The 27,899-nt window shown below is 44.8% G+C and overlaps 1 protein-coding gene across 5 annotated transcripts in view; it reads right to left on the reverse strand.

Annotated features, from left to right (window-relative positions):
* Window positions 1-27,899, reverse strand: part of ARHGEF7 (Rho guanine nucleotide exchange factor 7) — a 228,893-nt gene that overhangs the window by 140,745 nt on the left and 60,249 nt on the right. For all 5 annotated transcript variants that reach the window (XM_050948141.1, XM_050948175.1, XM_050948144.1 and 2 more), the window contains exon 3: window positions 2,784-2,868. In XM_050948141.1, coding sequence (XP_050804098.1) covers window positions 2,784-2,868 — 85 coding nt within the window. The remainder of the gene's footprint in view (window positions 1-2,783; window positions 2,869-27,899) is intronic.

Below are 27,899 nucleotides of genomic sequence, written 5' to 3' on the forward strand. Positions count from 1 at the left end.
TCTGCAGACAGACAGAAAGCCTATATAGTAAGGTAGGGTGGATTGTGCCTCTCTGTATTAGGGAGCAGACTGTTTTGTGTCTGTTTTAGGGTTCTTGTGTTATTATTCTGATTTCTAAGAAATAAAGTACGTTGCTACTTTCTATCTAACTTCTATGTGTTTATGCCACGGATATAACAATGAGCACAATGAAAAATCAGAAATTGCATTTGAAGAGTTACTGTCATACTAAGGAAATTCATTTACAGCTGACTCCTCTTTACATCCATTTATACAAACCTTTTATCTCCTTAAAAGTTTGGAGTGTTTAAATAAAGGCCTTTGTTCTAAAGCTCATCTTCTCTTCCTCGTTTTGATACTTAATATGATGGCCTAATGATTACTTCGTAACATTTTTGTGACAAAACAGTGTCCTGTCATAAACACAGGATTATGGACTCCATGCAGGATCAGAATGAAACTTAAAAAGGAAGGAGAAAGTCTTTAGTGGCAATCAGTCCAATCCTGCAAACCTTATTCCTGTGAGTGGTATCATTTACTTCAAGTAAGTTAGTCACACCAGTAAAATTGACCCATGTGTGAAGACTGCAGGACTGGACCAGTGTGTATGTTTCTAGCATCTAAAGAAACAAACATACTGATCAGGTACTTTTTAAAAAAAATTAAGAACCTCCACATTTACTTCACTGTGAAACCTCCCCTAAAAAAACCTGACAAATCCTTACAAGCTCCTTTAAAACAATGCAAGACTAATACATGGGAAGATGAAGAAAATATAAAGAGAAAGCATCAAAATACAAAAGGAGCGCTTAAAGACGATAAAGTCATTGCGCAGAAACTAAATGGATTCTTTGCTTCAGTCTTCACAGCTGAGGATGTCAGGGAGATTCCCAAACCTGAATTGGCTTTTGTAGGTGACAAATCTGAGGAACTGTCACAGATTGAAGTGTCACTAGAGGAGGTTTTGGAATTAAATTGATAAACTCAACATTAACAAGTTACCGGGACCAGATGGCATTCACCCACGAGTTCTGAAAGAACTCAAATATGAAGTTGCGGAACTATTAACTAAGGTTTGTAACCTGTCCTTTAAATCGGCTTCAGTACTCAATGACTGGAAGTTAGCTAATGTAACGTCAATATTTTTAAAAGGGCTCTAGAAGTGATCCCGGCAATTACAGATCGGTAAGTCTAGCGTCGGTACCGGGCAAATTAGTCGAAACAATAGTTAAGAATAAAATTGTCAGACACATAGAAAAACAAACTGTTGAGCAATAGTCAACATGGTTTCTGTAAAGGGAAATCGTATCTTACTAATCTATTAGAGTTCTTTGAAGGGGTCAACAAACATGTGGACAAGGGGGATCCAGTGGACATAGTGTACTTAGATTTCCAGAAAGCCTTTCACAAGGTCCCTCACCAAAGGCTCTTACGTAAATTAAGCTGTCATGGGATAAAGGGAAGGTCCTTTCATGGACTGAGAACTGGCTAAAAGACAGGGAAGAAAGGGTAGGAATTAATGATAAATTCTCAGAATGGAGAGGAGTAACTAGTGGTGTTCCCCAAGGGTCAGTCCTAGGACCAATCCTATTCAATTTATTCATAAATGATCTGGAGAAAGGGGTAAATAGTGAGGTGGCAAAGTTTGCAGATGATACTAAACTACTCAAGATAGTTAAGATCAAAGCAGATTGTGAAGAACTTCAAAAAGATCTCACAAAATTAAGTGACTGGGCAACAAAATGGCAAATGAAATTTAATGTGGATAAATGTAAAGTGATGCACATTGGAAAAAATAACCCCAACTATACATAAAATATGATGGGGGCTAATTTATCTACACCGAGTCAGGAAACAGATCTTGGCATCATTGTGGATAGCTCTCTGAAGATGTCCACGCAGTGTGCAGAGGGGGTCAAAAAAGCAAACAGGATGTTAGGAATCATAAAAAGGGGATAGAGAATAAGACTGAAACTATATTATTGCCCTTATATAAATCCATGGTACGCCCACATCTCGAATACTATGTACAGATGTGGTCTCCTCACCTCAAAAAAGATATTCAAGCACTAGAAAAGGTTCAGAACAGGGCAACTAAAATGATTAGGGGTTTGGAGAGGCTCCTATGAGGAAAGATTGAAGAGGCTAGGCCTCTTCAGCTTGGAAAAGAGGAGACTAAGGGGGGATAGGATAGAGATATATAAAACCATGAGTGGTGTGGAGAAAGTGGATAAGGAAAAGTTATTTACTTATTCCCATAATACAAGAACTAGGCTTCACCAAATGAAATTAATAGGTAGCAGGTTTAAAACAAATAAAAGGAAGTTCTTCTTCACACAGCGCACAGTCAACTTGTGGAACTCCTTACCTGAAGAGGCTGTGAAGGCTGGGACTATAACAATGCTTAAAAGGGAACTGGATAAATTCATGGTGGCTAAGTCCATAAATGGCTATTAGCCAGGAAGGGTAAAGAATGGTGTCCCTAGCCTCTGTTTGTCAGAGGATGGAGATGGATGGCAGGAGAGAGATCACTTGATCATTGCCTGTTAGGTTCACTCTCTCTGGGGCACCTGGCATTGGCCACTGTCGGTAGACAGATACTGGGCTAGATGGACCTTTGGTCTGACCCGGTACGGCCGTTCTTATGTTCTTATCTCTGCAAAATGACCATTGGCAGCATTTTTGGAAAAGTCAATTATATTAATTTATGCGAGCTGCTTAAGGATGATATCATAGATCCGCTTCCCCATAGTATGCATCAAAGCAGAACAGATTTTACTTACCTGCAGTTACTTTATTTAGAGCAACTAAGGAGCTGAGAACCTTGCTGAAGTTCTGTCCCTGATACAGATCATTTGCGTCAAAAGTCTGAAAATGAAAATGAAAACAACAACATTAGGACACCAGTCATCGAGAAAATACTACTAAAAGCTAGGTAAGTTTACAGTTACCAGTAATGAGAAAAACAAACAAGTACAAGAACAAACATTTCTTACCAAATTTTTGTACTATTTTTCTTTTAAGCTACAAGGTAAGAATTAGTGTGCATGTTTTTATTTTATTTTAAACTAGAGACAGGGTACAGATAGTTCTATTTGGGCACAGTGAGATATGGAAGTGCGAGTTTAAGATAGCTGAGTGTTAATTATAATGACGCAGAATTGGTCCAGCTTTGGCCATTACAGTTTGCCTACCTAGATTCCCTCTATAGCTTTCAAGCAGTAAAAGTTATTCTTCCAATCATATCTGATGGGGGATTACAAGGTTTGAACACACATGCCGATCGTCAGAGCCCTGGGTGCATGGGACCCCAGTAACGAGCGGGAATGCAGAATCAGCACTATGCTCGGCTGATGCAGCAACCAACTCATGGTATCGGACACCATCAGGTGGTTGAAGGACTTCTATCTAGAACACATCACCAGACATCAGCAATACCAGGAAAGATGAGCTGGAGAGCCATTGAGAAACAGCTGTGAAACTAACTGGAATACTTCTCTGATGGATTATATCTACTGAGGGACAACCTATCCTAAATGCTCAGTTACTGAGGGGACAATCTACACTCATTGCTATATCTGTTTTCTACAACCGTCTGTATTAAAATTTTCTTGAGGGTACCAGAATATTTGGATGCTAACATCTAAACTGTATGGTTAAATTTATTAATCTAAATTTGAGTTATTCCTCATTATATAATATATGTACTGTATGACTTTTAAATCAAACTTTGTACTTCTGGATAATTTAAGTGCTATATGCAGATGTACAGAGACACTCCTTCCTTAACTTGTGTATTACATAATTCTAACATTAGCTTCAATAAAAATTTTAAATCTATTCTTACTGTACTGTTAAATGGCTGCTGTGTTTTACCTGAGATATGCTTCCACCACAGTGGTGACTAATAAAATGTAAAAACATATTACATATACACACACACACGATAGTTCATAAAGCACTTTGCTCTACAAAAAGGCAGAAGACATGAGCCCCCAGACAACGCATCAATAAAGTTTTCTGTTCTGAACAGTCAAATCATTGAAACTTAGCAGCTAAATCATATTAAGACAAAAAAAAAATTTTTAAAATACAAACTATTGGAGAGGAATCTAAATTCACAAAATCCGTAATTAAATATAATTATTCGGTAGACAAAACACACTTGAAACTTTGCAGAACTAGGTGAGGACATGTAACATTTGGATTTGCAGACAAAAATGACCCCGAACATTTGCTTGAGGTAATGGTAAAACTTAACCAAAACCTCATGAAAACAGATCTTGCACATGACCCTATTCATGCTGAAAGGAGTTATGGAATTCTCATGCACAAGATCAGAAAGAGAACAATGACAGCACTATCATAGTTGCTCTGTCTGATGTAAGACAGGGAGAGAATCTCAGTCTCCTCCAGCACAGCAGTTTTTATCTACAAAGTCAACAAGCTCCTGTTTATTCTCCTGATAAGATACCCACCCCACAGGCATGTCAGAAAGAGTCTGTACCTCCAAAGAGCGAACTCAGATAGAAGGGAAATGAAAAGATGATGTGTTTTCAGGGCAGGGGAAGAGAAGGAGAGAGGAACTGAGAAATGAGAAGACATGCAAGCCATGCAGACTGAAACTTATCTCAAGTGACCATTTATGGGACTGACAAAGCAGTTTTTTAGCTCAGGGATTCTCAGATTTCATTGCACTGACTCCCTTCTGACAACAAAAATTACATGACCGCAGGAGGGGGGACCAAAGCTTGAGGCCACACGAGCCCTGCTGCCCCAAGTGGGGGCAGGGCCAAAACCCAAGTCCCACCACCACGAGAGGCAAAGCCAAAGCCCACGTGCTTCATCCCCAGGCAGGGAGGGGGCCTGTAACTTGAGCCCTGCTGCCCAGGGCTGAAGCCCTTTTGCTTGGGCTCCAGGCGGTGGGGCTCGGGTTTCGGGTTCGGCCCTGAGTCCCAGCAAGTCTAATACCAGCCCTGGTGACCCCATTAAAATGGGGTCGCGACCCACTTTGGGGTCCCAACCTACAGTTTGAGAACCGCGGGTTTAGCTGATTTTCTAATAAAGGTGGAACAGATTTCGGAGGTTGTGTTAGCCAGGCAGTCTCCTAATAAAGAAAGTCTTTTGTAAAGGATTCACTATATCTAAGATGTTCTTAGCTGCACTGTTGCTTAGATTACCAAAAAATTAAAAAAGGCTGCCAAAACCACAGCTTATCCTTCACTCTAAGTGCAGACGAACAGCATTCAGCTCCAGTTTAGCTGCACTGGTGCTGACACCAGTTGTTAGCAATGGATAATTTTCATAGTGTAGTGCAGTGGTGCTCAACCTTGGGAGTACGCAGAGGTCTTCCAGGGGGTACAGCAACTCATCTAGATTTTTCCTAGTTTTACAACAGGCTACACAAAAAGCACTAGCGAAGTCAGTACAAACTAAAATTTCATACAGACAATGACTGGTTTGTACTGCTCTATATACTATACACTGAAATGTAAGTACAATATTTATATTCCAAATGATTTATTTTATCATTATATGGTAAAAATGAGAACATAAGCAATTTGTCAGGAATAGTGTGGCTGTGACCCTTTTGTATTTTTATGTCTGATTCTGAAAGCAAGTCGTATTTAAGCGAGGTGAAACCTGGGGTACTCAAGACATCAGATTCATGAAAGGGCTACAGTAGTCTGGAAAGACTGGGAGCCCCTGGTGTAGTCAAGGCTCAAGAGCTCTGTGTGCCTACAGAATCAAGCTGTTAGTCAGTGGCTAAGTACTAAAGTCCTCCAAGCAAGTACAACGTGTACAAAATATCTCAGAGAACTTCTTCTTTAAATATCACCATACCAGAGACAATTCAAAGGACATATAGGCTTATTTGAAGTTGGAAGAAATAATAAGGGGCTCTCAAGTATCCCCCAGCTGCGAGTCTGTGATGCCAACTATGAAACATGAGATAAAGTATTAAAAAAAACCCCAACATCTACATATATAATATACAACGTAAGTGGACGAGACACTGCTAGCCTCTATAAGAAGGGAACAGAGAATTTGTTGATTTTGCCCTTTTGGCAAAGTTGCATTTTAAGCTAAAGAGAAAAGAAAAAAGGACACCAGGATGACACAGTATTAAGAGGACAGCATAGGTTGTATATATTCTACTGGAAATCAACTTGCTGACGTGTGTTTGTTTGGTTTTTTTTAATTTGGCATCCAATTTGGAAAAATAAAGAGAGTGCCAAAAGAATTACAAAGATTCAGGCTTCCTGCAAGTATTTGTTTACTGAGGTAGCTTTTAAGTGGACATAAATTACGAAGTGTAATAGAGGTATGAAACTACAGTGTGCTGATCCTATAAGAGGATCCACAAGAGCAGACTCTGACTCCCACACAGAGTCCTACTGACTTCAATATGACTATAATTTGTGCTTTCAGAACCCTCTATTGGACTGGGGATTCTAACAATAAGTACACATCAGAAATGCTTCATAACCTGGTACCACAAGGAAGGACTGTTTTATTAAGGCAGTAATTAAAATAAAAGGATAGGAGGGTATTGCTTACAAATAGTGACTCAATTTCAAATTTTCCTAAACTTTTTTTTTTTTAAAGTAAAAAGTAAGTCTTTTGCTCATAAAGATGAGCCCATGTCCATTATACGCTGAGGAACAAGAATTCTCTGCTACTTTCCTGCCATGTAAATCAACAGCGTTAGAATTTATGCCCCAGACAGACATTAGATCAAAGATAAAGAATTAACTTCTCTTTTTTAAAAATACAGTTTAAAAATGTGAACAAAGATTGGAAAACAAATTTATGCAAGTCTCAAATAAAAAGCATAAGTATATTTAAGCTCACCTTCATTGTGGATTCTTCTACAGCAAAAAGCTCTGCACCAAAACTAGTTTAACTCAAGAATAGCAGGAAGTAAAAAAGCCTTAAGTTTCCTGTTATGCTGAGACTTATATGGGATACCGGGAACAATTTAATGGGTCATTCCAGCATGCATAACGGCATCTAGAAACTGTAACTAGGAAGCACATCTAGTCTGTATGACTTCAGAGGAAGACAGACAGACAGTGAGAAGATAGAGGAAGGTTTTGCCGGTGAGTAATACATAATTTTACTAGAAGCAAAGCAGCCCTTACAAAGGGTGTCTAGCCATGACAAAATACAGTTACTAACCTGTTCTGTAACAACTGTTCTTTGAGACATGTTGCACGCGTCCATGCCACTCAGTGTCAGTGCACCCAGCGCATGGCCATCAGAAACTTTTTCCCCTCAGCGGTACCCTTTGGTTGGCTCAAACTCCTCCTGCTGCATGCAGCATGAGGCCTTAACCCTCCACCCCTCCATTCCTTCTTGCTGGAACTCAGATACAGAAGGACAGGCGGATGAGTCATGAAACAGACATGTGCAACACATATCAAACAACAACAGTTATGGAACAAGCTAGTAACCATTTTTAATTTGAGTGATTGCACAACTGCATTCCACTCCTGGTGACCCGCAAGTAGTAAGAATAGGAGATGGGATCGGGATCTAGATTGGAGAAAAACTCATCCAACTCTAACATAGTCTCTGGAGTCTTGAGCCACAGCATAGTAGGAGACAAATGTGTGGACAAAGGACCAGGTTGCCACTCTACAAATGTCAGCAATTGGAATTTGTGCCAGAAAGTTTGCTGAGGCCGACTGTGGCCTCATCAAATGAGCTGTGACTCTGTCTGAAAGGGCAACATTAGCCAAGTCATAGTACATGCATATACAGGATACATCACTTCAAGTTTTTTTTCCTCCTGCTGATGATAGCTCATCTCAATTGATTAGACTCTTCCTGTCGGTATGCATACGTCAACCTTTTCATATTCTCTGTATGTATAAATATCTCCCGTCTGTGTGTTCCATTCTATGCATCCGAAGAAGTGAGCTGTAGCTCACGAAAGCTCATGCTGAAATAAATTTGTTAGTCTCTAAGGTGCCACAAATACTCCTGTTCTTTTTATTCAGGAAGAAAGTCTCTGGATGGATACTGACCAACCTCTTATTCTGTCCATCACTGCTATAAAGAGCTGGGAGGAGTTATGAAAGTGCCTGGTTCTGTCCAGATAAAACACTAAGGATCGCCTGACATCCAAGATATGCAAATGCTGTTCCTTTCTGCTCGTATGTGGCTTTGGGTAAAATACGGGCAAACAAATTGCTTGATGTGGAAAGAAGAAACCACCTTTGGGACCAACTACAGATGAAGACAGAGGTAAACCTTGTCCTTAAAAAAAAAAAAAAAAGGATTGTATACGGAAGCCCCGACACTAATGCCCATAGTTACCCTACTCTTCTGGCCAAGGTAACGACCTCCAAAAACGCCACCTTCATTGATTGCTACAGCAGAGAACGGGAACAAGCTCAGATGGATAACCTAATTCTTGACAATCTTAAATTTAGATCCTGGGGGGAACTGGGTCTTGTCTCTGAGAGTATAATCTGACTAAGCCTTTTAAAAATCTTATGCACGTGTCATTGGAAAAAATAACGTGATTGTCCACTTTAGACTGGAACACTGGAATAGCTTCCAGATGATGGAACTCCACTGCAAAACCTTGGTGTTTCAGATATGATAAGTAGTCCACAATATGTTAAGCTGAAGAACAGATCAGTGATACTTCACACTGGCGAGACCAGACAGAAAAACACTTCCACTTAGAGAGGGAAGCAGCACTTGTAGAAGGCTTTCTACTGTTTAGCAGGATCTCTTGAATGTCTTTGAGTAGGCCTGCTCTACAATATCTAGCCATGGAGTTGGAGTATCTAGTCATGCAGGTAAGTGAAGCGATTGTAGGCTCGAGTGGAGTAGGAGACCATGTTACTGGAGGATTAGGTTCAAATCTAGTGGAACAGAAATTAGAGATATCACTGACAGTACCAGGAGAGCGGAGCACAAGAGTTGATGGGCCCATACTGAGATGGTAAGTATGACACTGGCCTGGTCCTATCTTATCTTTAGTAATACCTTGTGAATGAGCGTGACTGGTGGGGAAGCATAGAGGAGCCTGCCTGACATCATCATAAAAAAACACGTTTATGATGGAACCTGGACCATAACCCCATAGGGAGAAGAAATGCTGACACTGTCAAACGGACATTGTTGCAAATAAGGCTACGTGGGGAAACCCCCACCAGTGGAAGATGTATCTGGCCACAACTGGGCAAAAAGACCACTCGTGGTGAATCATAAACCATCTGCTCAGATGAGGGGTGGTCAAACTACAGCCCAGGTGCCACATCCGGCCCTCTGGACATTTCAATCCGGCCCTCAAGCTCCTGTTGGGGATCATGATACGGGGCTTGTCCCGCTCTGGCACTGCAGCCAGGGAGCGGGACTTGCCCTGCTCTGCACAGCTCCCAGAAGCAGCAGCATGTCCTCCCTCTGGCTCCTACATGCTGGGGCAGCCAGGGGGCTCTGCATGCTGCCCCCATCCCAAGCACTCTCCCCGCAGCTCCCATTGGCTGGGAACGGTGGCCAATAGGAGCTGCAGGGGCAGCACCTGCGAACAGGGCAGCATGCAGAGCTGCCTGGCTGCGCCTCTGTATATGAGCCAGAGGGGGGACATGCTGCTGCTTCTGGGAGCTGCTCAAGGTAAGCACTGCCCAAAGCCTGCACTCCTGCACCCCTCTCACGCCCCAACCCCCTGCCCCAGCCCTGATCCCCTTCCTGCCCTCCAAACCAGTCCGGAGCAACCTCCTGCACCCCCAGCCTATACCACCAGACAAAGCCCTCACTCCTTCCCTCCCCACATCCCAACTCCGTGCCACAGCCCAGAGCCTCCTCCTGCACCCTGAACTCATTTCTGGCCCCACCCCAGAGCCTGCACCACCAGCCAGAGCCCTCAAGCCCTCCCACACACCAACCCCCAATTTCACGAGCATTCATGGCCTGGCATACAATTTCCATACCCAGATGTGGCCCTTAGGTCAAAAAGCTTGCCCACCCCTGGCTCAGATGGTCTGATAGGTCATTCTGTACCCCCGACAGGTAAGAAGCTTCTAGTTCTTTCAAGCTGGCATTACCCACTATCGAAGGGGTAGATCATCCTGTTATAGTATCATTTAAGTTTGGAGGCATAATGTCCCTGTCAGTGCGGCTGGCCCCTGTAAATAAACTAGCTACAGCTCCCCTGTGCCAGCACAGGTACTCCCATTTAGCCAATGAAGAGGGTGGGGCAGCATCAGAGGCTATAAACATCAGAAGTCCTGGTGAGAGTCATTCAGGGGACTGGAGGAGCTCTCTGGTGAACGCTGCCGAGCGTAGCAAGTTCTCTGCAGACCCTCCCTGGGAAGAGGGAGGAATTGGCTAGGAGACTATATGTCTGGGACCTGGGAGAAGGCTGAAGGCAGGAGAGCAGCAGGAGGAATGTTCTGGCTGGCACACCCAAGTCTGAATCAGGGTCACAGGGCTGAAGACAGGGGGAGAAGCAGAGAGACCGTTAAGGGCAGAGATAGCTAAAGGCAGGGGAGCAGAGGAGACATCTCCAGGGCCTGAGAGCTGGACCCAAGGGAACAGTGAGGGATGCTCCCCTGGCAAGGCTGCTCGTAGCAGAGAGGTATTCCTGCTGGGAAGAGCGGGTTTGAACTCCACTTGAAAGGATTCGTGTGGCTGTCATGGTACAAGGACAGAAGATGGCTGCACTGGAGACTCGGTGTGGGGTGACAGACACCAGGGCTGCGCTGGAGAGCCAGGGCATGAGGAGGGGTGCCAGGGCTGTATGTTGCATGCAGAGGCAGTGCTAGCCCATTAGGGGCCCTAAGTAGAAATATTTTGAGGAGCCTCCCATACACACAACACATTAAAAAAAAGTGAATGGGGGGCCCCCTTGAGCTGCTCAGGGTCCTATGTAATTGCTTAGTCTGCTTATGCATAGTACCAGCACTGGTGTCATGTACTTTTCAGACTGTGCCAGGGGGGTTCTGGACTATGGTTGTGGGACCTTTGTAATAAGTTAAAGCTACAACAGCTGTATTTATATTTGGGGAGACTCAGGGGACTTTTTCTGGAGACTCAGAAGAAGGGAAACTGAGGCATACAGACCTGTCATGCTGTGGCCTACTACAGGAAGATGCCTCGGATGGGGCTGAACAATGACAGTCCCCTAGTGACATCCTGAACTTAAACATTATTTGTAAATCTGCTGAGGTCTTCGAGGTCCAGAACAGGTCTCTCACAGTCTCCCTTCTTGGGTATCAGGAAATATCTGGAGTAGAACCCCTTCCCTTGATGTTGTGGAGGAATTTTCTCTATAATCTTCCTTTTAGGGGAGGGGGGGAAAAAGATAGTTTTTTTTTCCCCCCGCTACAGGAGTTTCTTGTGAGAGAGGTCCCCAAAGGGAGAGTGGGGAGGGGGAGGGAAGTGAGGGGACCCAGGGGAAAATTGGAATAACTGTCTGACGGTATCTGGTACTCAGTAATCCAAGGCAATCTCACACCAAGCACTGTAAAATGATGAGAAGCAGAATGAATTGCAGAGAGGTGTGGGGTTCTCCAGGGGCATATCAGAATTGCTGTTTTGCCAAGACAGTAAGTGACAAAGGATTCTGCTTCTGTACTGAGGCCTTTTTTAAAAGTTTTTTTTAAAAAAAAAAAAAAAGGATTTTTTTAATTTAAAATTAGATTTTTTTTTGATAAAATGCTTTTTGAGGAAAAAACCTAAAGATAGTTTTAATAGTTTTAATTAAGATATGTTATGGCTCAAAGATATTGCATCACGGAATAGGGCTTATAAATTCTAATTTTATAGTATGAGACAATATATTCATGTAATGTTTAAGAAAAGTTTTGTAAATGAGTTCCAAAAATTCACAGATTAGGAACCCAATCTTATAGGGTTCCAGGGGTTTCTGTATATATTATTTAGGCTAATCTTTCTATCTATCTATAAGACTCAGTGCTAAGTTTCAAAAAGTTCAATGAATAGATCTGGACAAGGAGAAGAAGTCTGGAGATAAATGTGAGAAGGGAGGGACAGGCAATAGAAACAAAAGTGAAACTGCTTGAGCAGCATATTCCATAAATCTTGAGGTCTTTCTGAGTGTGTAGCCTTCATTGATTTGAGATCTATCGTACCATTCTATCACTAGAAGGGAAAACCTATAATGGCAGCAGATCATAAAAGAGGCACAGTTTGAGAATATTTTAATGAAGTTCCTCTACCTGTGGTAAGACAGGCACGTCTGCAAAATGCAAACAGTGCAACAAAGACATGCAAGGCCTGGTTGCCCAAATGAAACAACACCATGAGAAGTGTTCCTTCTCAGGAGGAAGCTGCACCGAAGATGATGAAAGGAACATGTCTGAACATGCAGGATCTTCAGGTTGGTGAACTTTATTTCATATTTTTTTCTTAAGGACTGCCTGTCTTCTTTCTATACTATTCTTGAATTCTCATGTTTGAGCAAAAAAATATTAGTTGTTAGTCTATGGTACTAGCATTTTAGATGCAGTTGTGATAAAAAATAAATAGCTGAAATAGGCAGATCTTCCTTTTACAGTTTTACCTTTAAAGTAGTACTGAGTGTCAGTGAATACAATGAGTTATACTGAAGGAGCAGTATGGTAATAATAGTTAAATAACTGCATTGACTTATTTTGTTTAGGAGAATGCATCCTCAATTATACAGCATTCTGAAGACTATCCACCTTCAAGATCACCATCATTTTCCACAGTTTCAGAGCTATCTGCCAATGATAGTGTTTCAGTCACATCACGTATGCCACATAGCCACAGTATATCACCTGTAGCAAAAAGAAAAAAATCTCCATCATCCAGAAATAAACAGATAAATTCGTAATAAGAACCAGCAGATTACAAAAAGAGGTAATTGATGAAAAAATTGCCCGGTTTGTTTGTGTAAAAAACTCTCCTTTCCGTATGATTGAGAACCCACACTTCATTAACATGGTTCAATCATTAAGACCAGGATACAGTCCACCCAACAGAGCAGATGTCGCAGGCAAATTGCTGGATAAAGTGTATGTAAGACAAATTGAGCAGTATGCAAAAGGTCAATAGGGTAAAATTGTTAGCCTGAGTCTTGATAGGTGGAGCAATGTCAACAATGATTCTGTTGTATGTGCTTGTGTGACAACAGAAGAAGGGAATGTCTTCCTTACAGAAACAATTGATACATCAGGAAATGCACACAGAATACTTACAAGAAGTAGCAGTAAAAGCTATAACAAACTGAAAAAAAAAAATTCAAATGTCTAGTACACATTTTGGTCACAGACAATGCTGCAAATGTATCCAAGATGAGAAGAAAATATTTAGAAGACAGTCCCAAACTAATAACATACGGTTGCAGTGCTCGTTTGATGCACTTCTGAGCCAAAGACTTCAGTGTTCCAGAAATAAAAGCTAATGTTAAAATTGCAAAATACTTCCATAACAACCACTTTGCAGCAGCTGCTCTGAAAAAAAGTGGGAGGAACAAAGCTAACTCTCCCACAAAATGTGCAATGGAATTCAGTAGTGGACTGTTTTGAGCACTATATCAAGAACTGGCCTAATCTAATGACAGTTTGTGAACAAAATAGTAAAATAATAGATGGAACTCTCACAGCCAAAGTTCTCAAGACTGGGCTTAAGAGAAATGTTGAACACATGCTGAGTACCCTGAAGTCTATTTTTGCAACCTTGAACAAAATGCAGAGAAATAGCTGTTTTATTTCTGAAGCTGTTGAAATTTGAAAGGAACTGAGTGAGATCTTAAAAAGAAAACTATACAATGACAGTGTTAAATTACAAGCATTAAACAAACGAATGGGACAAGCACTATCTCCAGGTCACTTTTCTTGCAAATATTCTCAATACTCGGTACCAGGGTCAACCCTTAACTGCTGAAGAAGAGGAAATGGCTATGACATGGACATCCAGCAATCATCCATCCATAATACCAACTTTAATAAACTTCAGAGCTAAGGGTGAACCATTCAAGAAATATATGTTTACTGATGATGTTTTAAAGAAAGTCACACCAGTGAACTGGGGGAAGTCACTTAAGCACTTGGATTCAGAGGCTGTTGAAGTGATAATCTCACTTTTAACAGCTGTACCTTCTTCTGCCAGTGTCGAAAGAATATTTTATTCCTTTGGACTAATTCATTCCAAATTGAGAAATTGTTTGGGACCTGAAAAATCAGGAAAGCTTATTTTTCTTTTCCAGATTATGAACAAACAGGAAAATGAAGGTGAAGACGACTGAGTTAGCAGCAGAAGCCAATATTTAAAATTTCTCATGTTGACCTGGCTGACATAAATGAAATATTAAAAAAATAAAAAAATCTAACTATTAGTTAAAAACAATTAACAAAAACAAACCTGATTTTAAAATACTTGAAGGTTTAACTAAATTTAAAAATTCATATGCTTGTTTTGTTAAAATATTACATGTTTGCTGTTGAAGAAAAAAAATCCAGAATACATAACATTGTTGTTTTAGTTAAATAAAACATCTTAAATGTCTGTCTGGTGATGTTCTCCTCCTAATATAGCATGGCAAGAAAATCCTCCAAATATTAATGATTAATCTATTGAATTGGAGATAGTTCACCTCCCAATAACTTCAAAAATATCTGCTTCAGGTATCTTTGGTAAATGAAATCATCAAACCACCATTCATTTTCTGATATAGCTGTAAAACTAACCTAAAAAGTTTTCAAAATAAACCATTTTAAACACATATAGTGTGTACCTTCTAAAAATGAAACCTACATCTATCTCTGAGTTGTGAAGAATACATATTAAGGTTATAACAATCAACAAGAAGGCACTTTTATGTAGAAATTCATGATTAAAATCAAGTCTTCCTGACTAATGATTTAAATCAAATCCACCCTGGACACAGTATTCCAATAGCAATTGTACCAATGTTAAATACAGATGTAAAATATCCTCTATTTCCTATTCAATATTCCCATTTATACAGCTACAGATCACATCTGCCCTTTTTGCCCACTGCAGTGCTGTGGCTCTCTCATTCAGCTAATTACCTATCATGACTCCCAACCCTTATGCAGATTCACTGCTTCCCAAGAAAGAGTTCCTCCGTCCTGTAAGTAAAGCCTGCAATCTTTATTCCTAGATGTTTGACTTTACATTTGGCAATACAAAAAAAAAACCCACATCATCATTTGCTTGGGCTCATTTACAAGGGGACCCAGATTGCTCTGAGTGACCTGTCCTTTTCATTATTTTCCTCTCCACATTGCAAATATGTTCTGGTGGCTGAAACCAAAGCAGCAGCTAGGCTGGAGCTGCTGGGGAAAAAAATACCTGAACGTTTGAAAGTGGGACACTGATAAAAAGCCACCAAGAAAAAAAACTCTCTCTCAGCCCCTCCCAGAATTCCTATTCCTTCCCCCACCCCCTGCCCTTTTTTTGGACCAGCTGTCTTGGTGGCTCCCTGAAAGCCACTTGCTGTTCTTCCTCTGCTCCTGCAGATGCCACTAATGCGGCCTGCCTTGGGAGCAGACCAGGTATGCAAGACTGTAGGCTAGGACAGAAGCCCCTCCGCCCAAGCTTCTCTTTCTTCTCCTACCACTCACATCAGCCTTTGAGAAAACAAATGTAGCTGGCCTCTTTTAGCCAACAAGTGACAGCTCCCACCCTGAATAGCGCATAACCTTGAGTAGCCCAGAAGGGAACCAAACAAACAAAAAAGAGGCAGACAGACAAGGAAAAAGGGGAACCAAGACAACAGGAACAGAGACAGGGGAAAGAAGAGATGGTGACGACAATTTGCTGGGATATGACATGAGGAAGACTGCTCCCACCCACATCTGCTAATTAGCTGCAAAAAGTTGAGAATCGTATGGTTTTTTTTAAAAGAAGGGGAAAAAAAAAAAAAAAAAAGAGGAGTTATATGTGACTGGGAGGCCAGGCAGATTCAAGGTAGGAGTGCCACATGGTTTTGTAGCTAAAAAAAAAAAATTAGTATTAAAATGTAACATTGTTTCATGTGTGCAAGCATCAGATGCGGGGGAGGGGGGGAAGGAATCTAGTATAAAATCTCACCCAGATATAAATCCAGTTCTTCAGGAGGTAAAACTTCATTGCATTAATGCATCGCAAAACCTAAACAGTTTTAATTCCAATATTTAGTAATACATCTTTAAGAAAGCTACAGGAGCAGGTAATACAAATATAGACTACATAGACAAAATGTACATATTGGTACACACTGAAGAAAAATTCAAGGAGTACTGTAGTGAGGTGAGAAATTTCTTTTTCTTTTTTTTTTAAAGCCATCTGAAAATCCTCTGTTAAAGCCCTTCCAGTGGCAGGGTGGATAAAAATGAATGATTTAAATAAGTACATAAAAATAAAAAAATCTGATTTAAAAAAAGTTTAAATTAAATAAACCTATTTAAAATTAAATTTGAAATTCACAACTCATTAAGGCTTATAATTATTATAATATATTAAAATAAATTAAAATACAAAAAAAAAATTAAGCAGTACATGTTTGCTGCCAAACTGTAGAGAAAGTCAAACCACTGAACTAGTAGAAGTCACTGGTGACACAGAGGCCCATGGTGACAACTGGCAAAGGGTTCACCATTCTTCCCAAGCAGCTCCTGTCTTAGACCTGACAAACTCACTACACCTAATACATCACTTCCATGATATTTATCCACAAAGGGCAGCATGTGAGGTCTCTACTGAAAGGTTGTACCTTATCAATACTCAGTCATTGTGAGATGTATGTATGAATAATATTTAAGGAATAATGGGACCATATTGAAAATTATGCTCTTACGGTCTTGGAGTGAAGGTGAGTCACCAGGGAATAATGGCTCAATGATGGCCCATTTGAGTTGTCACCCCTCCCTGGCTAGCCTATTATCTAATGTATTGCTCAATTGTCTACCTTTGCACCACCCCAGAAAAGTCAATGAAAGCCAGCAAAGAAACCATCAACATCAACACCACTTGAGAAGGATAACATGACAGTGAGGAAATCCCTCTGTGTGAATAAAAGACAAAACTACTCAGCGTATCACAGGATGGAGAAAGACACTACAGATCCGTTCACTGAAGAAGTACCTTCATGAGTGGGGGTGCTTCATGAAACACTGGGTCCTAGCTCCTTAGGGCAAGCAAGCATTGCAAAAGACTGAACTTTGGGGGTGAGAATCTACTTTATTAGATAGGGAAGCTAACTATTAATACATACAGGCCCTAGTTCACATTTTATTATTTTGTTCTGTATGTAACCATTTGTATTTATCACTCACATTTGTTTTGAATCTCCATTCTTTCTTGATTTAATCCCCCTATATTTGACTATAATTGAACTCAAGTGCTGGGTGTATGCAGGAGTGGTAGTCTACGGTAAAATTAGGATTTTTGGAAATATAGGATCTGGAATTTCTGTGGGTCCATCCAGTGATTGGAGGCTGGACATTGCAAGGGGACATGCTGAAGAGGTTCTGGGACTGGGAAGCCTTCCTTGGTTGTCAACCTGCAGTGAAAAGGTAGGGCTGGTACAGCCCAGAAGAGAGTGCCTGAGTGACTGGTTGTGTTAGGGACCTGTCAAGGTTCCTTCCCCGCTCTGAACTTTAGGGTACAAATGTGGGGACCTGCATGGACACTTCTAAGCTTAATTACTAGCTTAGATCTGGTAACTCTGCCACCATCCAGAAATTTCAGTGTCTGGATCACTTCTTGTCCCCCTCAAAACCTTCCCCTCCCTGGGCAGCCTTGAGAGGCTTCACCAATTCCCTGGTGAACACAGATCCAAACCCCTTGGATCTTAAAACGAGAAGTTAACCATCCCCCCTCCTTTCCCCCCACCAATCCCTGGTGAGTCCAGATCCAATCCCCTTGGATCTTAAAACAAGGAAAAATCGATCAGATTCTTAAAAAGAAAGCTTTTAATTAAAGAAAGAAAAGTAAAAAAAAATCATCTCTATAAAATCACGATGGAAAAGACGGTTACTCACCTTTGTAACTGTTGTTCTTCGAGATGTGTTGCTCACATCCATTCCAGTTAGGTGTGCGCGCCGCGCGTGCACGTTCGTCGGAAACTTTTTACCCTAGCAACTCCAGTGGGCCGGCAGGTCGCCCCCTGGAGTGGCGCCGCCATGGCGCCCAATATATATCCCTGCCGGCCCACCCGCTCCTCAGTTCCTTCTTGCCGGCGACTCCGACAGTGGGGAAGGAGGGCGGGTGTGGAATGGATGTGAGCAACACATCTCGAAGAACAACAGTTACAAAGGTGAGTAACCGTCTTTTCTTCTTCGAGTGATTGCTCACATCCATTCCAGTTAGGTGAATCCCAAGCCATACCTAGGCGGTGGGGTCGGAGTGAGAAGTCGCGGCATGGAGCACAGCAGATCCGAAGGCCGCATCCTCTCTAGACTGCTGGACCAGGGCGTAGTGGGAAGCAAAGGTGTGGACCGATGACCAGGTCGCTGCCCGACAGATCTCCTGGATGGGCACACGGGCGAGGAAAGCCAGCGACGACGCCTGCGCCCTGGTAGAATGCGCAGTCACACGGCCCGTAGGGACGTGGGCCAAGTCATAGCAGGTCCTGATGCAGGACGTTACCCAAGAGGATAGCCTCTGGGAGGAGATAGGAAGCCCTTTCATGCGGTCCGCTACTGCTACAAAAAGCTGGGGGGATTTGCGGAAGGGCTTGGTCCTCTCCACGTAAAACGCGAGAGCCCTACGGACATCAAGCGAGTGGAGCTGCTGCTCCCTGCCTGAGGAGTGAGGTTTCGGGAAAAAAACCGGGAGAAATATCTCTTGGTTGACGTGGAAAGCTGAGACCACCTTGGGGAGAAAAGCAGGGTGTGGTCTCAGCTGCACCTTGTCCTTGTGGAAGACCGTGTATGGGGGGTCTACCACAAGAGCCCGGAGTTCCGACACCCGTCTAGCTGAGGTGATAGCTACTAGAAAGGCCGTCTTCCAAGAGAGGTAAAGCAGGGAGCAAGTAGCTAACGGCTCAAAGGGGGGCCCCATGAGTCGGGACAACACCAGGTTAAGATCCCAGGTTGGAGCAGGGGGACGGACGTTAGGGTATAAACGTTCCAGCCCCTTAAGGAATCTAGACACCGTCGGGTGGGAAAAAACAGAGTGACCATCCGCACCCGGGTGAAAGGTGGAGATAGCCGCTAGGTGGACTCGTAACGACGATATGGCCAGACCTTGCCCTTTGAGGGACCAAATGTAGTCTAAGATGTTGGCTACTGAAACTTCCATAGGGCGGAGATTTCTCTCCACGCACCAATAGGAGAATCGCTTCCATTTGGCCAAATATGTCGCTCTTGTGGACGGCTTCCTGCTGCCCAAGAGCACTTCCCTCACCGGCGTGGAACAGCGCAGCTCAGAGCCAGTCAGCCACGCAGGAGCCACGCCGCTAGGTGCAGCGACTGCAGGTCCGGGTGACAGAGGGTCCCGTGCTCCTGGGTAATCAGGTCCGGATGAAGGGGCAGGGGAACTGGGTCGGCTATGGTCAGGTCCAGCAGCATGGGGTACCAGTGCTGTCTGGGCCACGCCGGGGCTACCATGATCACGTGAGCCCTGTCCCTGCGCACCTTCAGAAGGACCCTGTGGACCAACGGGAATGGGGGAAATGCATAGTACAGGTGAGTCGACCACTGGATGAGGAAGGCATCCGCTATCGACCCGGGTTCCCTGCCCTGAAAGGAGCAGAACGCTTGGCACTTCCTGTTCCCCTTGGCCGCGAAGAGGTCCACCCGGGGATAACCCCACCTCCGGAAGATGGAGAGGGCGACGTCCGGGCGAAGGGACCACTCGTGTGACAGGAAGGATCTGCTCAATCGATCCGCCAGCGTGTTCCGTACTCCGGGGAGGAAGGAAGCCATGAGGTGAATGGAGTGGGCTACACAAAAGTCCCAGAGTCGTATCGCCTCGTGGCACAGGGAGGAGGATCTGGTGCCGCCCTGCTTGTTGATATAATACATGGTCGTCGTGTTGTCGGTGAACACCGCGACACAACGACCCTGGAGCTGATGACAGAACGTTTGACAAGCAAGACGGACCGCTCTCAACTCCCGCATGTTGATGTGTAGCCCCACCTCCTCCTGGGACCACAGGCCCTGCGTCCTCAGGGTCCCTGCGTGGGCCCCCCAGCCGAGATCTGAGGCATCTGTTGTTAGGGACACCGAGGGCTGAGATGGGTGGAAGGGGAGACCCGCACACAACACTGACTGGTCCAGCCACCAGCCGAGAGAATCTAAGACCCTCTGGGGGATCGTGATTAACATATCTAGTGGCTGTCTTGTCGGCCTGTAATGACTGATGAGCCACAACTGGAGTGGCCTCATGCGGAGCCGAGCGTAATTGGTCACGAAAGTACAGGCCGCCATGTGGCCTAACAGGGTTAGACACGTCCTCACTGACGTCAGGGGGGCTGTCTGTAGTCGTTGCACGATTGCCGACAAGGCCTGGAACCGCTGCAATGGCAGCAAGGCCCTGCCCACAGTGGCGTCCAGGACGGCCCCGATGAATTCCACCCTTTGTGTGGGGGCCAGGGTGGACTTGTCTGTGTTCACCAAGAGGCCCAGAGTGGCGAACATGTCGGTGATCACACGGACATGGCTGCAGACTTGTTGTTCCGACGTGCCCCGAATCAACCAATCGTCCAGATACGGGAACACGTGGATACGACTGCGCCGAAGCTGCGCCACAACAACTGCCATGCATTTCGTAAACACTCTCGGGGCCGTGGACAAGCCAAATGGGAGGACTGCAAATTGGTAATGCAGAGACCCCACAACGAAGCGAAGGAAACGTCTGTGGGGTGGCCAGATAGCAATGTGGAAATACGCGTCCTGCATGTCGAGGGCGGCGTACCAGTCTCCCGGATCCAGGGATGGGATAATGGTCCCCAAGGAAACCATGCGGAACTTCAACTTCACCAGGTACTTGTTGAGCTCTCGCAGGTCGAGGATGGGCCTGAGGCCTCCCTTGGCCTTGGGGATCAGAAAGTAGCGGGAATAAAACCCCTTGCCTTTCTCGTTCTCCGGCACCGCCTCTATAGCTCCTTTGCCGAGGAGCGTGTGCACCTCCTGCCGAAGGAATTGCTCGTGAGAGGGGTCCCTGAAGAGGGACGAGGAAGGGGGGCGGGGAGGAGGAAATGAAACAAACTGCAGGCGGTATCCCGACTGCACCGTGCGTAAGACCCAGCGGTCTGATGTTATTAGGGACCACGCCGGGAGGAAAAAAGAAAGGCGGTTGGAAAACGGGGGGAAAGGATCCAATGGGGAAACTGTTACTGCGCCCTCGGGCGCACCTTCAAAATGAAGGCTTGGGACCAGGCGGGGGCTTAGAGGAGCCTTGGTTTTGGCCCCCTTGGTTCCCCGAGTGCCTGCGCCTTCCGTTCCTGCCGCGGCGCCTGTTAAGGTCCTGCCGCTGGCGGAACTGGAGATATGGCCTGCGCTGTTGTTGTTGTTGCTGCGGCCGGAAGGGTCTGCGCTGCGTCACTGGAGTGTGCATCCCCAGTGACCTCATGATGACTCGGTTGTCTTTTAGACTCTTGAGTCTAGGGTCTGTCTTATCCGAGAACAGCCCTTGGCCTTCAAAAGGAAGGTCCTGTATTGTGTGCTGGAGCTCCGGCGGAAGGCCGGAAACCTGCAGCCAGGAGAGGCGACGCATCGTTACACCCGACGCGAGGGTACGGGCAGCCGAATCCGCAGCGTCCAGAGAGGCTTGCAAGGACGTGCGTGCGACCTTCTTGCCTTCCTCTAGGATGGCCGCAAACTCCTGACGAGCGTCTTGTGGCAACAGCTCCTTGAATTTGTCTGCTGCCACCCAGGAGTTAAAGGCGTATCTACTTAACAGGGCCTGTTGGTTGGAGACCCTGAGTTGCAGCGCCCCCGCCGAGTACACCTTACGGCCGAGGAGATCCATCCGCCTAGCCTCCCTGGATTTGGGGGCTGGAGCCTCCTGACCATGACGCTCCTTATCATTGACGGATTGGACCACCAGGGAACACGGAGTCGGGTGTACGTGGAGGTACTCGTAGCCCTTAGAAGGAGCCATGTACTTCCTCTCGACGCCCTTCGCAGTGGGAGGAATGGAGGCCGGAGACTGCCAGATGGTGTTGGCATTGGCCTGGATGGTCCGTATGAACGGCAGGGCGACCCTGGTGGGAGCGTCTGCCGAGAGGATGGTGACAATAGGGTCCTCTACCTCCGAGACCTCCTCGGCTTGTAGACTCAGGTTTTGGGCTACTCGCCGGAGGAGGTCCTGGTGCGCCCTGAGGTCCAGCGGGGGGGGGCTGTTGGAGGAGGTCCCAGCCACCGCTTCATCAGGGGAAGAAGATGAGGAGACCCCCGGCAAGAGGGTGTCTAAAGGGGGGTCTCCCTCGGCCCTCGCCTCTGCCTCAGGAGCCAAAGTGGAGTCCTGTTGCTTGGATCCTTCCTCCCCATCCGGGGAGGGAGGGGGGCGAGACAACGAGGCCTCAGGTGCCCTGCGCTCTGCAGTCGCCGGCCTAGCAGGGAGCTGTTGGGGGCCCTGGGCCTGATGATACGCCCAGGGTGTCCAGAAACCCCATTGCTGTGGGGCTGCGTCCTGCTGTGGAGGCTCGCTGAACAGCGCCGCCTGCCGGTCGGTGCCGAGCGCGTACCCACTGTCCGCCAGCGAAGACACGGACGGCTGCCTCGAGGGCCATGGCGGGGCGGACCCTGGATAGTAAGGGTCCGCGCGGGCCGGCACGGGCGATCGTCTCGGTGCCGGGGACCGGTGCCGGGAGTCGTAACGGTGCCGGGAGCGGGACCGAGTTCTGCCACGGTGCCGGGATCTGGATCGGTACCGGGCGCCGCTTCGGTGCCGGGATCGGGACCTGCCACCGGTTCGGTACCGGGAGGTCGACCGGGACCGGGACCTGCCACCAGCTCGGTGCCGGGAGGTCGACCAGTGCGGCGAACGTCTGGATCGGCTCCTGGACTCGCGGTGCCGGTAACGACGGCTGGAGTCTGACCGCGATCGTCTCGGTGTCGACCGGCGCCGCGAGTGCGACCGGTACCGCTGAGGGGAGCGGTGCCGGGACTGCGAGCGGCGGCGGGATCTGGAGCGACCCTGACGTCGGGACCTGGAGCGAGAGCGAGAGTCCCGGGACGGTGCCGACATCATAGGCTTGCCTCTGGACACAACCCGCACCGGAGGTACCGGGGGTGGTAGCTGAGTGGGCTCGGTCATGGCTATGAGGTCCCGTGCCGAGGCGAAGGTCTCTGGTGTAGATGGCACCACTATCTCGACCCCAGATGTCATGGGGGAGCTTGGCGGCACCGGACTCGACGGACCCGCCGGGCCCGGAGTCGACGGTGCCGGCGGCGCCGCGGCCGATGCTGAGGCCGGGCGCTCCACTCGGGTGTGCCTGGCCGGAGTAATGGACTTCGACGGCCTAGGCTCTGTCCCCGGTGCCGGAGAAGGTCGGTGCCGGGGAGTCTTCTCGGTGCCGGTGCGATCCGGTGCCGGCGCCGACATCACGGCCTGCGAAGCCGCCGGGTCAAGTGCCGCCTCCATGAGGAGAGTCCGGAGCCTTTGATCCCTCTCCTTCTTAGTCCTTGGCTTAAAAGCCTTGCAGATGCGGCACTTGTCGGATCTATGCGATTCCCCCAGGCACTTCAGGCACGCGTCGTGGGGGTCGCTCGTGGGCATAGGCTTCTTGCAGGCCGCACACTGCTTGAAGCCCGGCGAACCAGGCATGAGCCCGGTGCCGGGTGCCGGGAAGGGCTAAGCCCCCGGCGAAAAACTATTTACAACTACTTAACACTTAACTACTACTATCTACTTAACAGTCTAATTAACACTACGATAGAGATAACGATAGAAAAACAAGGAGAGCTAGGGACGTGGAGGACAGCTATGCCGCGCTCCACAGTTCCAACGACCGACACGGCGGTAAGAAGGAACTGAGGAGCGGGTGGGCCGGCAGGGATATATATTGGGCGCCATGGCGGCGCCACTCCAGGGGGCGACCTGCCGGCCCACTGGAGTTGCTAGGGTAAAAAGTTTCCGACGAACGTGCACGCGCGGCGCGCACACCTAACTGGAATGGATGTGAGCAATCACTCGAAGAAGAAAATACTTTACAGGGTAATCAGATTCCTACAGCCCAGAGGAACCCCCTCTAGCCTTAGGTTCAAAGTTACAGCAAACAGAGGTAAAATCCTCTCAGCAAAAAAAAAAGAGGGACATTTACAAGTTGAGAAAACAAAAATAAAACTAATCCGCCTTGCCTGGCTGTTACTTACAATTTTGAAACATGAGAGACTGATTCAGAAAGATTTGGAGAACCTGGATTGACGTCTGGTCCCTCTTAGTCCCAAGAGCGAACAAATTCCAAAACAAAGAGCACAAACAAAGACTTCCCTCCACCAAGATTTGAAAGTATCTTGTCCCCCCCATTGGTCCTCTGGTCAGGTGTCAGCCAGATTTACTGAACTTCTTAACCCTTTACAGGTAAAAGAGACATTAACCCTTAACTATCTGTTTATGACAGGAGCTAACATTCAGCTGGCACAGGCAAAACCCTCTCACATTGGTGGGTGGTGGCAACAAGGTCACCCTCAGCCCTGGGTGCCGCAAGAAGCATCACAACATGCATTTGGAACCAGGGTTTGTTGACGTCCTAAGCCAGCTTTTGACAGCAGTAGCCTCTTCTGCAGGTGCAGAGAGAATGTTTCCTTCATTTCAGTTGATTCAAATATTCAGTTCAATTACTAGTTCTTTAAACATTAGAAATCAACTGAGAGTTGAAAAAGTAGGAATACTTGTTCTCTTCCAATCTATAAATCAAAATGAGGCCTGAAAGGATGACATCTACTGAAATCTTGAAAAGCATGGTGAGCAGAAACAACCAGTTCAACTCACTAGTTAGGGATAATGCTTCCTTTGTTTAATAAACAATTACAGTAGTTTTAAACGGCAAAGATGTTTAGATAAGAAAAAAGTTTATGTAACAGAGCATTTAAGATACTTTTAGTCAATTAAAAAATGAAAAGATTTTATGCATTTTCAGTTTGATACAAATTACAAGTAAAAAATTAATTACCTAGTAAATAAGAAATGCATCATTCACCATTTTCTTACAATCAAAAATTAAGAATCTGAATAAATATAAGATGTAATTGCTTAAATCTATATAAATAGTTTATCATCCTTGTTAAACAAAAAGTAGCACCAAATTTAGTGTAAAAGTTACATTTAATTGCAAATCACATGATTCAATGGTTACCAGCCAATGAGAATCAACTCGTTAAGGAAAGTAACTAAAAAGTACAAATAAAATCAATGATTTAAATGAAGGTTTCCTGATTGCTGATTCAAATCATGATTAAAATTGGCAATTTAAATCACTTTGATTTCAGCAATTCACACTGCCAAACCCCAAGCTACTTTTCCAACGGTCTTTAGCATTAGGACACTAGCTATATCAATTATGTGGTGCATATTTTTAGTTTTAAATGCTAAGTTATATTTTATTGTATACAGGGTGGCAAACCCCAGTTCAAATTTTAACATTAGTGAAAGTATTGAAGGCACACTTTACAATTTGCATTTGTGAACTCCAGCATGGATGGCTCCAGAAAATGTAATTTGAGAGACTTCAGGTAGTATCAGATTCCCCTCTCAGACACAGACAATACAACTGCCTAGGTTTTCTGAATCTTTTTGTGCAGCTAGGCCCTTAAATTGGCATTGTCAGGTTTGCAGGAGGGCTTTCTTGGTATCTTAAAGTGAGTTCTTGGTAGACTTTCTTTGAAACCTAAAACTGAAAGAATCTTTCAAGAATATTTCAAGTCTTACTAGGCTTAAGAGTTACTGGAAGAAACAAAGGAGACATAAAATGAAAAAAAAAAAAAACAGTGAGGAAAGGTTTGAGAATGCAACTGCATTTGTACTTTCACATGAAAAAGCCTCAGCATCTTCAAAGTGCCTACCTGCTCAGCTAATTATAATAAACTAACAGAGTCACACCTTCATCCTGATGCATTGCAAATTGCTTTATAAATTTAAAATAGTGCCCACAGGGATAATCTCATCCACCTCTGAAATGTAGCTAGGGTAAAATACCGTTGCAAACTGTTAAGTGTTTACAACACTACAAAATGATTTAAGGCAAGAGTTAAAGGATATTTTTTCCAGTTGGAATTGCAGGTGGAATGTGGGTTGTCAGAATGCAATTGCCGGAGTTGTAATTTGACCAGAACACTAGAGCTAAGAATCTTCCTCTTGCAAACAAAAACATGTGCACTGATTGTTTAATTTGTGAAAGTGGTAGAACCTCAGTTTTAGATCTCCTCTGAAAAATCAGTGTCTTGAGCAGCTCAGAGTTCTTAACAGCACACTGTGGAACTAGTTTAATATTGACTCAATGGAAAGAATGCCATATGCAGAATCATTAATTCCATGTCTTGCAGCACACCCAGGTGTGCCTTGGAGGTCTCCTAGCAGAGCAATGACTCAGCCTCACATTGTTTAGCTTATAACATGGTGGCATGACTGCACACATATCAGTGATTCAACATTTATACAAGAGAATCTTAAAACTGATTTAATCTTTAAAAAAATAATCTAATTTCCTTTGGACAGACAAGTGATCAGACCTAAAATGGCCTTCACTCCATGAGGACAACATTCTGATCAAACAACTGTTGCCACGTCATCTTGCTTCACAAACCTTCTCTAGAAATAGAGAACAAAATAAATGACATTTCCATCATGTATTTCTTATGCTTTTGTAAACTGGCATTCAAAATAAAGTATTGTGTCATATCGTGACTGTCTATTTCACCTTGGACCACACTAAGACAGCTGTCATGCATAACTCTCCAGGTACAGTTGATGTTTTCTGACTCAATACGTTAACAAAATACACAAATCCTGTCCACCTGTCTGACACCAAGAAAAAAATATGATTAAACAGTTAAGGATTTGAAAAAAAATAATATGAACATTATAGTGGTGGAGTGTAAGGAATGCTATCAGAAGTTAAAGGTAGTTCTCTTTCCTAAAGATACAGGCATGGATCCTACTTTAGGTTTTGGTCCACTGGAAGGAGGTTGAAAATGGGGGAAGAGACAGAAGTTGTTGGAAGTAGAGCAGAAATGGAGTAAATTACAGTATTTTGATGCATTAAGTTGAAGATATTGAGATCTCTTTCCTTTTTCTTGCCACCTTTAAATAGAGTGTTTGGGCCTGGGTGTGTATCTGCTTTGATACACACCCATGTAACAACTGCATGTACTAGGGATCAAAACTAGGCACTTATTACATTAAGTATACATTTTTCCAACACATTGAGAACAGGGAAGAAAGGTCCTACTGGACTTCCCTCTACCCTCCACTAAAAGATCACAGCAACTCGCCCACAGCTGGACTTTTGGAACTGTTAGTGCTTCTTTGCAAAAAAAAAAACAGCAGCAAGTCCCTTGAGAGAGCTATAAAATCTTGTCTCTAGCCCAGAGAATGAATGTGCTGTCTTGGCAGCATAAGTGATAAAAACACCTATGCTGACAGAGAATGCAGCATGTGTATGTTACTATTAAACTTGTCAGTAAGTCTTTTGCTAAACACACGCTACCACCTCAACATCAATGTTATCTTCAGCCACTGCATGGCACAAACTTAAAAGCACATGGTGGTTAACGACCAACATTGTAATTAGTATTAGATACAGAATCCTAGTTAATAAAACTCCAGGCCAATTTTTTCAAACCTAGGCACCTAAACTTGGACTCCCAAATAATGAGGCTCCTCAACAGAAGCGGCCAGTTTGTCAAACGTACTGAGTTACAGGAGGAAAAGGGATGAGAATATCAGTCGCTTTTTATTAAAGATGTTGTGAGACATCTGCTCAAGAAATCATGTCTTGA

Source organism: Gopherus flavomarginatus, chromosome 1 (genome assembly GCF_025201925.1).
Source record: "Gopherus flavomarginatus isolate rGopFla2 chromosome 1, rGopFla2.mat.asm, whole genome shotgun sequence".
In the NCBI taxonomy this organism is placed as follows: domain Eukaryota; kingdom Metazoa; phylum Chordata; order Testudines; family Testudinidae; genus Gopherus; species Gopherus flavomarginatus.